The sequence below is a fragment of the Scomber japonicus genome, chromosome 13 (genome assembly GCF_027409825.1).
Source record: "Scomber japonicus isolate fScoJap1 chromosome 13, fScoJap1.pri, whole genome shotgun sequence".
NCBI lineage: Eukaryota > Metazoa > Chordata > Actinopteri > Scombriformes > Scombridae > Scomber > Scomber japonicus.
In genome coordinates this window covers 5,781,416-5,797,935 of record NC_070590.1, presented here as the reverse complement: position 1 = coordinate 5,797,935, position 16,520 = coordinate 5,781,416, and the positions used below count along the sequence as shown (strand labels likewise).

Here is a 16,520-nt window from a genome sequence, read left to right as displayed (position 1 = left end):
TTTAATATGTTTTGCTGCTGGCCTCTTCCACAGCAGAACATTGCTTTTCCTCTGTGCCAGTACTCCTCTCTCTGCTTCCCCAAAGTGGAGGTTGCCAACCCAAAACAATTGCATGTAATACATTGACTTTGGAAAAACAAGCTCATACCAAAAAAAAAACACCCCTTTAAAAAATACAAACTATCCCTTTAAGAGGCCACGCTGATGAAGGTTGGAATCTATATCAGCTATTAAACTGAAGTGGTTTATAGAGCATACTGTAATGTACACAAGCCTCAAATCACAGAATGAAAGTCGAGGCATCGTAACTGAATGTGGTCTCTTCCCATTGTTCATTTTTCAGCCATTGTTGATGGTACTCAGGATGTTTCTGGTGCTTAACAGAAGAGTGCCTGTCTGCACAATGTGTACTTCAAAGTGCTGGATAGCGTAAAAGTTCAGTTTGGTGACCACTTTGACCAAGAGGGTCTAAATGTCCTACAAAAGTTAGAGAGCGCTCCTCACTTGGGAGTTAGATGATTCTCTCCATCGGTACCCTGAGCTCAACAGAGGTTCTCTTTCTGTGCAGTCGCCCCCTCCTTTTGCAACAAATACCACTATAGCTGCAGTGGAAAAGCAGCAGAGGTCCTCAGGGGGGCTGCTAGTGGATTTGCAGGGCTTGTTTGACCAAGTTGAGGTTCTCATCAGAATTCTGTCTTCATGTGAAGCTGAGAGGAGTTTTAGTTTTAGTGCTCTGTGCAGGTTAAAGACTTGGCTACAGGCGAGTATGTCCCAAGACAGAATGAACAATATAATTAACATAAATAGAGGATGGATAAGCCGAACCTGAAAAATATCTGCCAGGTATGTGTTGGACAGTAACACCAAAGGAAATATGTTTGGTTCTTTTGTTTACTAGATGAGTAGTGCTTGTCTTCTCCTATGAGGCAGAGAAAACCTTTAGCATGCTAGACATTGTGTTTTAGTTTTAGTGTGCTACAAAAATACAATAGGCCTACAGTTAGTGTAGTTCATTTATTTTATATGTAGAGTTACCATTTATAATTTCAATTAGTAAAGAATACAGTGAGAGCAATGGGTAACATGCCACATGAGCATTAGCATTATTAGCATGATAGATGGCTCATAGCTAGCTAAAGACAGCTGTGGTATCCAGTGTACAACAGCTACTGGCGAAGATAAGTCACTTTTTAAAATATTTTTTATGAGTTACCTATAAAAGGTCAGAGGTTTGGAAAAATGCCATCAAAATGTACCTACAGTATTGATTAGAGTACTACAACTGAATTGATAAATCAATATGGCATGGTATCAAAACTAGCTAGCGAGCTAAAAGAGAGTAAAAAGCACTGTAAGCTGGTGTTGGCATTATGAATGACCCTTTTTACATTACATATATTAATTATAATGATTTTAATCAATATTTACCTCCTTTTCTTCTCTTTTGTTACTATTTTAATCTCTTACCTTCACAAAAACCCTTCTAGGGACCGGTGTTGCCTATTATCATTCACCACAACCACTGTGATACTTGTCTTCGTATATTGTATCTGTCTCTATTAAATAAACCAAAATAATAAAATAATAACAATAATATTGATTAGGCAGGTCTAATAGTCAGAAATCCAGTCCAGGCTAAGTGAACATACTGTTGTGGTAAACATAACATCCAGCAGAAAGCAGAAACATTGCGGTGCACTCAGTTGGGTTTTTCTTTTTAGTTCCTGGCTTGCAGCTGTGAGAAACAGACTTTATATCAAAAAAGTTTTGTTTGCTACACTTTTCTTAGTATATTCACTTAATCTTTAGTTATCTCCTGTGGTTCTGCTTCTATCATTATAAAATATATAACTACATTTTGCAGAGAAGCCTTGACAACATTGGTCATAATGCTACCACACACTGCGACAGTAACCTCAACTAACCTCTTTTTTATTAGTTTGTGTCCTGCTACCTCAAATAATTCAACAGAGAGTAACTAGAGTATAATATAAGAACTGTAGAATATATATATATATATACTAGTATTGGGGTTATTGCAGTAATTTGTCAGGGATATCACAAGCTATAGTACTGGTTTTGTTGAATTTGTCTGATTCCTTGTTTTTCTTCATCTATTTATTGTATGTTTTTTGTCTTATTTTCTGAAAATGAGTGAAGAAATCAGCCTGTGTCAACAAGTACTTCCTAAAAATGAAGATTCAATTCCTGTTAATTTTAAGTTTTCTTCCAACATACACTCATTTAGGAAACTGTCTTTTATTAGAAACAGGTTGACATGTTATTAAAGCTGGGTCATTTATGTTAACTTGTTTCATGTTTGCACCGAACTGACATCATTGAAGTCGGAGAGTATTCAGGCTTTCTGGTTCGTGTTGCTCGATACCTTTAATACATCTCACTGAATTGTTAAATTAAGGCTGCATACAGTCATTTACTATTTCATGATGATTTAATTAAGACAAATCATTTAATCATCATAAAATGACTGAGTGCAGCTCTCTGTTGAGAAATTGCATATCATTAAATTTGATAATCAGAGAATGAATATTTAATACCACCTCATACTGTAAACATTATGCGGATGTTGGATTATCCAAAAATATGATTATATACCCCATAACCTGGTTTGATTTCAGCATAATTAATCATCCTTCACTTTTCTTTTGATGCAGGAATAGTCTGAGATGGCCTAAAGGACTTTCTTGTTTCCTACAGTGAGCTTGCACCCTGCTAATTTTACTCTATTTAAAAAAAGAGGACCAACGCTGCTTAGATACTGTAATTGTAAATAAGTAAACTCTATTTTAAAGAGACTTTCCAGCAGAATACATATTATTGATGAGAATGATGTGCTAAACTCATGCCATGAAGGAAGGAAGAAAGGAAAAAAAGAAGGTAGGAAGGACAGATGGAAAGAAGGACAGGAGGAAGAAAGAGAGGAAGGACAGAAGGAAGGTAGGGAGTAAAGAAGGACAGATGGAAGGAAGAAAGGAAAAAAGGAAGGTATGAAGGACAGATGGAAAGAAGGACAGAAGGAAGAAAGAGAGGAAGGACAGATGGAAGGAAGAACAGAAGGAAGGTAGGGAGGAAGGAAGGACAGATGGAAGGTAGGGAGGAAGGACAGATGGAAAGAAGGACAGAAGGAAGAAAGAGAGGAAGGACAGATGGAAGGAAGAACAGAAGGAAGGAAGGAAGAAAGGAAAAAAGGAAGGTATGAAGGACAGATGGAAGGAAGAACAGAAGGAAGGTAGGGAGGAAGGAAGGACAGATGGAAGGTAGGGAGGAAGGACAGATGGAAAGAAGGACAGAAGGAAGAAAGAGAGGAAGGACAAATGGAAGGAAGAACAGAAGGAAGGTAGGGAGGAAGGACAGATGGAAGGAAGAACAGAAGGAAGGTAGGGAGGAAGGACAGGTGGAAGGAAGGAAGGAACAAAGAAAGGAAAAAAGGAACAAAGAAAGGATAAAAAAGAAAGTAGGAAGGACAGATGGAAGGAAGGAAAAGAACACAGGAAGAAAAGTGGGCTGGATTGGACTCCTCGGCGGGCCAGGTCTGGCCTGTGGGCCGCATGTTTGCCACCCCTGACCTAAACTGTCAATTTACTTTAACATGCTGTGACAATAATACCTTTAAACTGGTACTGACATCATATCTCGTCTGTATTTGGGCAGATTAAGTAGAAAAACAGCTAGAAACAGCTTCTTAATGTGTTTGTGGTCAAAGTTCAACCATTTGGATTTTATTACAAACTCAGAGCAGCAGATGATATCACAACTGGGACCGACTGGTGCAATAAGATGCAATAAGACAGTGCCAGCGTGTTAAGCTCTCCTGTCGCCATGGTTAATGGTTTGGAGTTGTACGACTTATTTAATATACAGGCTTTATCTTTATCTGCAGGGTCGAGACCGGTTACTGCAGTTTTAAAATCACATAAACAATAAACAGCATAAATAAACAGTTATTTGTAGCAATTGAGCAGCTTAAACTTTTGCATTTGGTATTTATGTTTATTTCACCAGGATGGTCTATTTGACATGTTCTTTTATAAAGGATAAGGATGTTGATAGTGTATATTTTTCTTATTGTTGTCGATAAATCCTGTGAATAATCTTCAATAAAGCACTTTATTGTTGTTTGAGCTGCTAAAAACTACAGTGCAGAGCTATTTAATGATATACTTTTTATGCCTTTAAAAAACAACAACAACAACAACATATCTCTGTCCTGTTTGTGAAGATGAATTAATGGGCATGGTGCACCTTCTATTGCCACAAACATGCTAGAAAAAAAAATAATTATTATTTATTATTATTATTATTTTATTATGTTATTATTATTATTATTATTATTATTATTATTATTATTATTATTATTATTATTATTATTTTATTTAATTTATTTATTTTATTTATTTTTTTATTTTATTTCATTTTTATTTTTGTATTTTTTTTCTTTGGTGTTAGATGTTTGTGAAGAAAAGTTTATACCTTGTTTCTGTGTATTAATTTTAAAATAAAAAAAAATAAGTGGGAAAAAAAACAAATATGCTAGAGAAGTTGGATTGCTGACAGACAGACTAACACATTGTAGGTTTTTGTGTTTTCAAGACATTTCACAATGTCAGTAATAGAACATAACAACAACAAAACAAAAACAAAAATCCAAATATAAATGACTAACAATGTCACAGTGTCTCTTTGGACCTGATGATGCAGAGACATATTTAAAGTCAGTTCTGAGCTGATGGAGCTGCCGACATGAAAAAGCCTCTCTTTACTGCTCTCTGTGCGTTCCCTCGGTAAAGCCGAGAGCATGAAGTCCAACCTCTCTGCTCCCTGTAAACTGTAATTTTAATCGTACGTTTTTTTATTGCCTGCAGTTTCCTCATCTTCTACATTTTATTGTTTATCTTCACTGCTCTCGTCCTTCTGCTACTGTATGTCGGAAACTAACAAATTGTAAAATTCTGACCTTGACCAGTTTTATCAGTCACGCTGAAAATTTTAAATTAATTTTGTAATTATGATTTATTTATCTATTTCTCTACTTGAGAGCATGGATAAGATTCAAAATGCACCTGCTATAGATACTGAATGAGTACTGAATATTGAATCAGTCGAACCTTCGTGTCGTCCTCCTGGGTCAAATTGACCCCATCTGTTTTGACTGTTCCTTCTTTCCTTCCTTCCTCCCTCCCTCCCTCCCTCCCTCCTTTCCTTCCTTCCTTCCTTCCGTCTGTCCTTCCTCCATCTCTCCTTCTTTCTTTACTTCATCCCCCTTTCTTCTGTCCTTCCTTTCCTTCCTTCCTTCTTTCCTCTGTCCTTCTTTCCTTCCTTCCTCCCTCCTGTCCTTCCATCCTCCATCCCTCCCTCCCTTCCTCTTTCCTTCCTTCTTCCTCCCTCCCTCCCTCCTTTCCTTCCTTCCTTCTTTCCTCTGTCCTTCTTTCCTTCCTTCCTCCCTCCTGTCCTTCCATCCTCCCTCCTTTCCTTCTTCCTCCATCCCTCCCTCCCTTCCTCTTTCCTTCCTTCTTCCTCCCTTCCTCCCTCCTTTCCTTCCTTCCTTCCTTTTTCTTCCTCCCTCCCTCCCTCCTTTCCTTCCTTCTTCCTCCCTTCCTCCCTTGACTCGAGGACAACAGGAGGGTTAATGAACAAGCTGCATCTTCAGCTCACAGTGCAGCTCAAAGCAGCGCATGTATTGACGAAATGTAGATTGCATTGCATTGAATTGGGCTCTATTGACATTATAATAGCAAAGACATGTCATGTGATGCAGTAACAGATGACATTGCTGAATACATATTCCGAGGCTGATAGAGCTTCACTAGCTTGGGAAATTGAACCTGTGTTATAAAAGCAAAGCATACAGGAGGTTAAGCAAACAATGTATGCGTGTGATTGATTTAGTCATTTATCTGTGCTCTATCCCAGGCGTTATGTATGTGACTGCAATCACGTAACGCATGTGTTTGTGTGTGTTTAAAGAGCCTGTCTGTGCACACATGGATAAGACTCCTTGTGTTTAACTGCTGCGTCCCTCAGCCCACCTCCATCCTCTCACGTCTGCTCTTCTATTGATTGGCATACAGAACAAACACATGACTCACCTATGCAAAGGAAGGGGGGAAAAAAGAGAGGTTTTGTCTGTATAGCAGCAGGTCAAACCAAGACAGCACTGTGGCCTTTGACAATTGGTGTTATTCTGCTCACTGTCTCATCATTATTTGATTAATCCCATTCATATTTTGTGCTGTGAAATTTTAACATTCACAGGACCTGCAGTGACATCTTCCAATTGCTGTTTTTTTTTCTGGCTGTGCTAAAATTCAAAAATATATGTGTGGTTTATAATCCGTTCTTAACTGGAGGATATTTTGGAGCCCATTTCCATCTGAACTTATCAAAACACCAAATGAGGGTATCTATTTTAAAGAATGGAGGTTAATTCTCCAGTAGAGCTCCAGAGACTTGGAAAATATACCAAAGAGCAAGTTCTGGAGGCTTGTGATGGAAGAGCACCTCACTAATCACATACTTCTGTTAGTTCACTGCACTTACAGGAAATGGTGATTAGCTAGGGTAAGGGACTGCTAAATTAATCCAATAAACCTACTGATGGCTTATGTGTGACAACAGTATAGTGGAGCTTAGTGCAAAAACCACATGGATAATTTAGATTTGTATAATGTGGCGATGTTCACCCTAGTTACAACATCCTCGACTGCCATTTCCTGTTTGAAAAGTGGTCCCTCCTTTTCTGCTACGGAGCCAAGATGGCGACCATTGACATCTCAGTGTTTCCCCAGACGGGGAGTTCTGGTCCTCTGAAATGAGGCCAACGCAGAAGTAACTTAGAGCTGCATTCTATCAAAAGGCCACCAGGGGGCGACCATCTCTATACAAGTCAATGGAGAATTCACCAACTTCTCACTTGATTTCTAACCTCAGTAAACATTTTCAAAATGTGTTTATGGTCTCAATCGCTAGTTTAAAGCCTTCTTCAATGCAGTATGATGTTCATTTGGGACATTTTGGCCTCCCTAATTTTATATGTGACGATAATGCAGGGTATGCATTAGGGCGTGGCTACGTCATGATTGACAGGTTGATTGACCAATGTCCTCGAGATCCAGCCCTCGCAACCAATCGCAACCTCCCCGCTCCGCCCATGGCCCCCCCCTCATGCCCATATAAGTAGAATCTGTGTTTTTATTTTTCCCAGCATGCACCTGAAATTTTCAAGATGGCGCTGCCTAGATTCGAAACAATTGGCTTGGCAGTCCACAAACCAATTTCTTTTATACAGTCTATGGTTTGAACGCACTCATGCACTGAAAATACTAAGTGAAAGTATAGAAGTACTGTATGCGATTTGAGACACAGTATAAGACACTTTTTACTAATAATAGTGCTTTTATTTTGTATTTAATTTCATACAGGCCTGAAGCTCATCTGATGCTTTCATGACTGGCTTCAGCTAAACATCCCTGAAATAAACACAGACCTCTAAACTATATATAGCTGGTTTTGTTACTTGTAACTTCTCCATCTCTAAGTTCGTTAATTGCCTCATAATTAACTATGAGTGTATCATTTCAGTGGAAGCCACTTCCTCTGCAGACTAGCAGCAGTGAACATTAACGTCTATGTGACTGGACTAAGAAGTGCGTCAGTAATAAATTCAACTTTTCGGAAAATTTCTCATATATCCCTTTAATGTTTATTAAAAACCTTTACAGAGTGATGCTGCCAATATTGACACATGGCTTTTTTCCTCCTATCCCTCTGAAGTCCTGAGCACTGCAATCATTGGCAAATACTTCAAAAGGGTAAAAGAGCCAGATTTGGCAGCTTATACACCTATTTGGCACATACACTTTTTTCAGTGCAATGTAAATGAAACATAAGTCAAATATGAACCTAAACACTTAAAAAACAGCTTATTAGAGCGTCCCAATTTGATTGAGTCGACTATTTCTTTAGTTTTAGGTGTTTTTTACAAAATAAAGCGAAATATTTCCCATTTGTTTGAGACAGTGTTTGTCATTGTCTCTTGTTTGGCGATGCACGTTGAGGTGTTTTTTTTGGGGTTTTTTTCCCATGTTGCTGCTTTGCTGGCAATCAACAGCAGAGACCACCACCACCACTACTGCTCAGTGGCAGCAGTACAGGTTTATGACCAGAAACAGGCCTGTGAAGTACTGGTCTCCATCCAATCAGCCTCAAGGGACGATCTCTTTCTGCTCAATTCAAATTCATGTACATATAACTGCACACGTACAAGTGTCGCTGGAACTGCTTATTGGATTAAAAGGCTCGGTAGAAGAGAAACAGGGTAGACGTGGGATAAACGCAGCAACACTTGATTTACAGCAGTCAATCCCTTCTGAGCAGGAAAATAAATATTTATCATTGTTATAATTCAAGATTGTAAATTTCAAGATTCATTTATCATCATTTTACTGATTTTAAGTTGTATAATGAAATGAAAGTAGAGACTGTAGTCCAAAAAATTAAAAAAAGCCAGACATTATATAAATAGATGAATAAATAATAAGTAATGAAGCTGTTTTTTTGTTAATATTGGAGTGTGGAGGATGAGTTGAGGAGTCTCACAGCCTGAGGAAAGACTCTTCTCTGTAGTCTGGTGTTACTACAGCGTTTACTTCTGTATCTGTTGCCAGATAGCAGCAGGGTGAACAGGCTGCGGCTGCGATGGGTATTGTCTTTTAGTATCCTTTGCACTCTGCGCAGGGAGAGATGGGTACCAATGATGTCGTGGGTGGTTTTAATCACCTGCTGCAGAGCCTTCCTGTGCACATCCCGTGCCAATTTTGTGCTGTTTCCAGTCAGGATGCTTTCTGTTGCCTCTCTGTAGAAGTTAATAAGGATTTGGGATGTATTGGGGATTGTTCCTTCTCAAGTTTTCTTAAGGAGTATAGTCATTTCTGACCTTTTCCGTCTGTGATGCTGATTTCAAGGAAGCTAAAGATGTTTAACTTCTCCACCTCAGCTCCACTCACATAGACAGTGTTGTGTGTCTTTGCCTCCTTTTTTCCTCCTTAAACATCAATCAGCTTGTTGATTTTGACTTTTATCTATCTGAAATGCCGACAGAATCGAGCCCAAGCTTATATTTGATTCTGATTTTAAAAAATGTTATATCATCTTTAGTATAAAATCACCCTATTTTCTATCTGATTTGTTCAGTTTGTTTGTTTCCTGGTTATAAAAAAATCATTCTTCACAACTTCATGTCTCTTGTTTTGATAAATTGAATACAATGTGCATTTCTAAAGCACTAATGGTACAAAAATGGAGGCATATTTCCCTTTGTTAACAGAAGTCATGCTCTCACTCAAAGGCTCAAAGAGTACAATCCCCCCCCCCCCAGTCTTTAAGTTTCTAACATCTGCAGATCATGTTGAGTTTCACTGACAGCAATTAAACAGGAATTCAAATAACAACAAAGTAGAAGCCATTGTAATATAAGTAAGTGAATTGACTGGCAGGTATATGTTTCCAGCATTCAACAACATGAGGTGGTTTTCAGTTGGTGAGAAGCTGAGCCGAAACATTTGGAAGAGGTGCTCTTATTGTTAGAGCTACCACTGGCTACATGAGAAAGAGAAATCGAATTGGTACACTCTCTTGGACAGCATTTCAACAACGCCTTAGAAATGGGTGTCCAAATAGAATTGCTACCAGGATTTTTGATTGCCTTCTGGCCTTTTTTTTTTTTTTTTTGGTTTGCTAGGAGGACTACTGCATTGACACTGTGAGGAACACAATGAAAAAACAGCTCCAGGTCCAAAAATACATCGCAGATTGGCGATGAGAAATGTGATTGTCATTGGTTTTCAATAGCCATATCACTCCTTAGTCCTCTAAAACACAATGGCTGGATTCAATCTCTCATTCATTTTTGGACATATCAAGATGAACTCTTGTTTCAGACCATCAAATCTCAATTTTTAAAGCATCATTAAGACCTCAAGAATGAAACTTATGAAATATTTAGTGCTTCGTAGCCAATTAAACTCACAAAAACACTGACCATCCATACTAAAGCAGTGAAAAAAACCTGAGACTTATTTAACCCTCATGTTGTCCTCAGGTCAAGGAAGGACAGGAGGGAGGGAGGGAGGAAGGAAGGAAGGAAGGAAGGAAGGAAGGAAGGAAGGAAGGAAGGAAGGACAGGAGGGAGGAAGGACGGAAGGAAGGAAGGAAGGAAGGAAGGAAGGAAGGAAGGAAGGAAGGAAGGAAGGAAGGAAGGAAGGAAGGAAGGAAGGAAGGAAGGAGGGAGGGAGGGAGGGAGGGACGGAGGAAGGAAGGAGGGAAGGGAGGGAGGAAGGAAGGACGAAAGGAAGGGAGGAAGGAAGGACGGAAGGGAGGGAAGAAGGAAGGACGGAAGGGAGGAGGAAAGGAAGGAAGGAAAGGAGTAAGGAGAATTGGATGGAGGAAAAGAGGAAGGAAGGAAAGGAGGAGGGAGTGAGGGACGGAGGGAGGAAGGAAGGAAAGGAGGAGGGAGTGAGGGACGGAGGGAGGAAGGAAGGGAGGAGGAAGGGAGGAAAGAAGGAAGGAATGAGAAGGGAAGGACGGAAGGAAGGAAGGAAGTGAGGAAGGAAGGAAGGAAGGAAGGAAGGAAGGAAGGAAGGAAGGAAGGAAGGAACAGTCAAAAGAGATGGGGTCAATGTGACCCTGGAGGACAACAGGAGGGTTAAACATGAATAAATATGAAGAGCAACACACTTGAAAACACTTGAAACTCAATTGTTATTACTTACAAATGGTTTCATTCAAAGTTTTGTCATTTTGAGAAAATGCTGTTTTGTTTTTGGAATAAAACTCTTCAGATCATTGAGTTCTGTCTTTAGAGCTCTTTGGTAAACTGCAGAGTACACCAGGATGCTACAGCTGGCGATATTTAAGGACGTCGATGAAATGAAGATGTATCAGTCAGCGGCGGCGGCGGCGGCGGCAGTGGCAGCAGCAACGATATTTGAAAGAAATGGACTGTGGAGAATGCAAGAGTGAGATGGACAGAAATCGAAAAGTGTAGCAGAGAGAAAGTGAGATGGAGAAAGATTCTGGCTCGGTCGCTATGCAGTTTTTAACACTAAAGATGCTGAGAGGAAGCAACACATTGAAAGATAGAAGGAGCTGGTAAAGGAGAAGGAAAGGATATTGCAGGGAAGGCTTACCTGGGATCTGTGCAGCTCCTGAGTTGGAAGAGGACATGCGGGAAAGAGTAGAAGGAGAGAGGGGGCGGGGGGCGGGGGGCGGGGGGCGGGGGGCGGGGGGCGGGGGGGAGAAAAACAGAAAGGGAGGTTAGCATTCAGATAATTGTCCCAATTTGCAAGAGCATAGAGGCGCATGCTAGTAAAGTACAGGAGAAGCCAGGTATAAGAATGCAAAGAAAAGGCATTCATGCTGCTCCCCTTCCTGAAAAAGAAAAGGTTTAATCATCCATAAGATCCCAGCTGATTGGAGAAACAAACAGTTGATGAAGTAACAGTAAAGGGTAAGATTGTAACTCCAAAGGCAAAGGTTGTGGATTGCAAGACTTAAGGAAATGAGTATATCTATATCTGCAAGTTTAATGCCAAATATCTAAACATATATGTATAAAACATCCCAATAATCATCATTAACACATAATAACCTCTCATATAACAACATTTGTACCTTCCTCTGGAGAGTAAACACACACAAAGATACTAAAACCTTCAACTCTTCAACACACGATAACAGTAATGATAATGTCCATTTCACATTTCATAGGCCTACTTTGGAAATGATGCTTTGGAAAGCCCATATGATCCACATTAACCCTTACATACTGTTCATATTCCTATTTTATGGTCTAGGACAGAGATCCTCAAATACAAATCTTAAAGGTCCACAACATTTTTTTTCAATGAGTCAAAGGTCCGTTTATTAGTCGGTCAAGCCACAACAAATCAATGTGTCCACCACCAACTAACTTAATAATACAGTGGTGTCTAGTAGAAAAATATGAATTTAACAACAACAAAAAATGTCCTTTTCATAAAAACAAAAAAAATTCAAATAAATACCAAAAAACAAAATACATTCACAACCCCTGCAAATAATCCAAAGCAAATATCAAGAAAGGAGGAAAGGACTGTAGTGCTGTTCTTAGTGCTGTGCATCAAAAGTGACTCAGGTATAAAGTCAAAATGTGGATCGTGCTGCAACTGCGCTTGCCCAACAAGTCACAGCCTATCAGCGCATTGTTGCCATGGAGACCAGAATACACACGGTGAAGGACTGGAGTCACACATCCATACCAGCGATAATTCCGACTCGCGCGAACACTCGTATTTAATAATAATATATTATGCAAGATTTTTCTTTTTTTTTAAGATTAGACCTAGGGTCTGCAGATAGTTGTCCCGCGGTCTGGATGTGGACCGGAGACCGTCGTTTGAGGATCCCTGGTCTAGGAGAACATTTGATAGAATATGAAGAATACAACAATAGGATTGAATGGTGTTTTTTTTATTTTGTACATTTGCATATGTTGTGTTTTATTCATTTTTATGATTCTTTTTATTTCCATTTTTATATACTGTGAGTCACATTAGGAAAAAGTCCAGCTAAAAGAAATGAGTCATGGGTCAAATTCGACCATGAACAGTATGAAAGGGTTAATAACAGTATAGTTGCATCATCTGAATGTAGCTCAGTGAGAGTAGTACAGGTTCTTACACTTATGGGATTTAATGTTGGGAAGGGGCCTTGTAAGATTTTAAAGGAGGTAAATCTGAGGTGCAAGTGCAAACCCCTTCTTGTGCTTTTCACTTTTCTTACAAGCTCTCCTCCTCAGCTCCCGCGTGTCTTTTGGTTAAGCATGATGATTTATACCTTCGCTGCTACTTTTGTGTGTAAAAACAAAACAGCAATAATGTGAAAAATACACACTTATGTCTTGTAAAAAAAATGAGACTTTTAAATAAACAAGTGAAATCAGGCTAAAAGGGGTTATATTAGCCTCGAGTGGGACATCTTTATAAAATCCAACATTGCAGTGAAACAAGCGGCGTTGGCGTTCGATATACTGCCTGGCATCCGTTTAGGCCCCCATAGTTGAAGAAGATTTGTCAGCCAAGTAAGCATCAGGATTCCAGCTACGAGGCAGCTTTTGATTAGAAAACCTATTTCCTCTTAAACTTTTGCCAAATTTCAATCATGGTGATATTTTAATTACCATTATCCAGCGCAAAGGAAGAGAGGCAGAGATTGAGTGGATGCGTGTAAGGGGAGGAAGAAGACAAGTGAGAGGGAGGCAGTCTTTTTTTTTTGCATGTGAGCAGGGAAAATGAGAGGAAAATGCAGCGTAGAGATCAAATTAAACAAAGAGCAGAATCTCAGCTCTTTTCCATCCTGTTACACAGCCCTGTTTGTGACAATGATGTCTATGAATTGTTGCTCCGTTGCTTTTTGTAAATATATATAACATGACTCTCTGAGGTTAAAAGCTTACTATGCTTTAAATGGATTATATTATACAACGCGTCATGAAAAAGCAATGTTGGGGTCTTTACTCAAAAAATGTAATGTATTACACATTACTCATTCCTTTTTAACCCTCCTGTTGTCCTCGAGTCAAGGGAGGAAGAAGGAAGGAAAGGAGGGAGGAAGGAAGGGAGGAAAGGAGGAAGAAGGAAGGAAATGAGGGAGGGAGGAAGGAAGGAGGGAAGGAAAGAAAGGAGGGAGGAAGGAAGGCAGGAGAGAAAAGAAGGAAGGAAGGAAGGACGGAGGAAGGAAGGAAGGTGGGAGGGAGGAAGGCAGTAAAGAAAAAAAGGAAGGGAATAAGGAAGGACGGAGAAAGGAAGGAAGGTAGGAGGGAGGGAGGGAGAAAGGAAAAGAGGAAGGGTTAGGGTTAGGAGGGAGGAAGGAAGGCAGGAAAGGAGAAAGAAGGAAGGAAATGAGGGAGGGAGGAAAGAAGGCAGGAAAGAAAAAAAGGAAGGGAGTAAGGATGGGCGGAGGAAGGAAGGAAGGTAGGAGGGAGGGAGGGAGAAAGAAAAAGAGGAAGGGTTAGGGTTAGGAAGGAGGAAGGAAGGCAGGAAGGCAGGAAATGAGGAAGAAGGAAGGAAATGAGGGAGGGAGGGAGAAAGGAAAAGAGGAAGGGTTAGGAGGAAGGAAAGGAAAGGAAAGAAAGAAGGACAGAGGAAAGAAGTAAGGGAGGAAGGTAGGAATTGATGAACTAATGTAATGCAAGGAATACCATATTTCTTTGTTTAGTAACTGTAATGTGATTACAGGATACATTAGCCTACTGCATCACAGGTAAATGTAATGTGATTACAGTAATGCACCAACACTATAAATAAGTCACATTCATTTCCAAACTGCAGCACTGATTTTCATCCTGTGCCTTAAAAATGTAAGTGTTTAATGAGTCCAATGTGACAAACTCTAATAAATTATAGTCCAGTTCCAAGAAAAGATGACATCTGCTTGATTAACGTTTGACAGCCTTCAATCTCACCTGAAAAGCTTTTAAGCTGTAGAGCTCATCTAAAAGGGTAAACAGCTAAATCATGAAGTCTCCCCTTTATAACATCAGCATCAGTCGTCCACTGCTTAGGCATTCAGCTGTAGCACAGAGGAAGCTCAGTAACAAAGTGTTTCACAGAGCCACATAGTCTACCCAGACCACCCTCGAGTTCAGGTTCATGCAGTGTGATGGGGGTGAGTGGGGTTTTTGCTTTGGGGAGATTACACAGCAATAGTCGAGACATAGAGTAGTTCTCCCCATGCTAAGTAAATGGAGAGCGGGTGAAGAATAACTGCATGGCCGTTTTTTTTGCCCCTTATGGGCCTTGTGGGAGCTTTTGCTATCCCACCCCGACCCACAACCTCCAGAGGTGAGGTTAAATGACAAGCACTGTAGAGATGCATTAAACATGAGTCATTTGGACAGAGAGCTAGACGCTTGGACCACTCCAGAGATGATAGGGACATTAACCAGGGTTTCACCAGGGCCTGAGCTGCATTTAATGAAGGCCTCCACTACCTCCCAATGTCTCTCTCTATGTTTGACTCACAGCCAGGGAGTTAAGTAGTTCAAGATAAACACAGCCACTACCCTTTCTGCCTCAAGTTGTCAGATATTCTGCCTCTTCCCTCTTTTTCTTTCCTCCCCTCCCTCGCCTGAAAACTGCCGGTTGTCAAGACCGACGGGTAATAAGTCCTTGTTGGGGACAGACGCAGCAATAATTAAGGTTATTGTTGAAGACAGTCAGCAACAATGAAGAAAATAAAGATGATTTTTGTGTTTTTTAGACAGCAAAAGCATAAATAACACTACATATTACACTAACAGCTCCTCTTATATACTATTCAGGGTCAAATTTGACCCACCAAAACACCATAATAAATGTATTGTAGCCAGACTTTTCCTAATGTGACCCACAGTATACAACATTGGAAATAAAATGCATCTTTTGTTGGGTTTTTTGGTGTAAATGTACAAATTTGACCACAAATCAGCATTCAGGCATGTTGGTGTATTCATCATATTCTATAAAATGCTGTCCTGGATCATAAAATAGTGATTGTGGATGTATTTTAGGATTAATCAAAACTGTATTAACGACTGATGGGGGGATTTATGAGTCTTTTGCACAGCACTATTTGGGATTTGTGGTTCATTTTTTTGGATTTTACTTCTAAATACCTCCAAAGACTTATCTATTGGCTTCACTACAAATTCTGGATCATCAAAATCATCCTCTGGTGGACTTAAAAAATCACGCCAAATTACAAAAAAAAAACAAAATACCAAAATCTGGATGATAGTTGTTCAGATGTCTTGTTCTGGACCAATGACAGATGAACCAAAATCAACATTTCTTGCTCACTGCAACATCTAAAGAATTTTAAACAATGCTCCATTTGGTCCCAGCACTGGAAAAAAAAAACATTTTCATCCATTCAAGGAAATAACATGAGCCAACCTCACTTAACAAGAAACAAGAAAACTGGCAAGTCATGCAAGGTGTCATGGAAGTGGTGGTGGTGGTGGTATAAAAAAAAAAAAAAAAAAAAAACCCTCCTCCTGACATTACAGTCCTGCTTTCATCTGTATTCATCAGGTAAGAGAGGCCTGGGCACTCTGCTCTTTTTACGAGAAACACAATGACAACAATGGCTTCCTTCAACACAGCACGACCACACGCTTCCAAGCGCGTCATCTTCAAACGTAGCTCTTGGTTAATGGCCCGGAACGCACATTCAATGTCTATCAAAGAGGGACGTTTGCTGGGATGGATGCACATGCTGACAACCTCTCTCTCGGTCGCTCTTCGATCACACAAACACACGCTTATACACTTTTTGTCTGCCTCACACTCCAACCATGACACACACACACACATACACACACACACACATGTATGCAGAGAAACCCTCCCTGCAGTCAGTTTAAGTATAGCAAGCAATAATGTGTTGATTAAATCTGTGATCAGCTGCCTAAGGGGCATGAAATT

At 39.9% G+C, this 16,520-nt stretch overlaps 1 protein-coding gene across 1 annotated transcript in view; it reads right to left on the bottom strand.

Moving 5' to 3' along the window:
- cadm1a (cell adhesion molecule 1a) overlaps window positions 1-16,520 on the bottom strand; it is a 450,697-nt gene that overhangs the window by 133,892 nt on the left and 300,285 nt on the right. Inside the window, exon 2 of the mRNA XM_053331275.1 lies at window positions 11,205-11,222. Within this exon, the coding sequence (XP_053187250.1) occupies window positions 11,205-11,222 (18 nt within the window). The remainder of the gene's footprint in view (window positions 1-11,204; window positions 11,223-16,520) is intronic.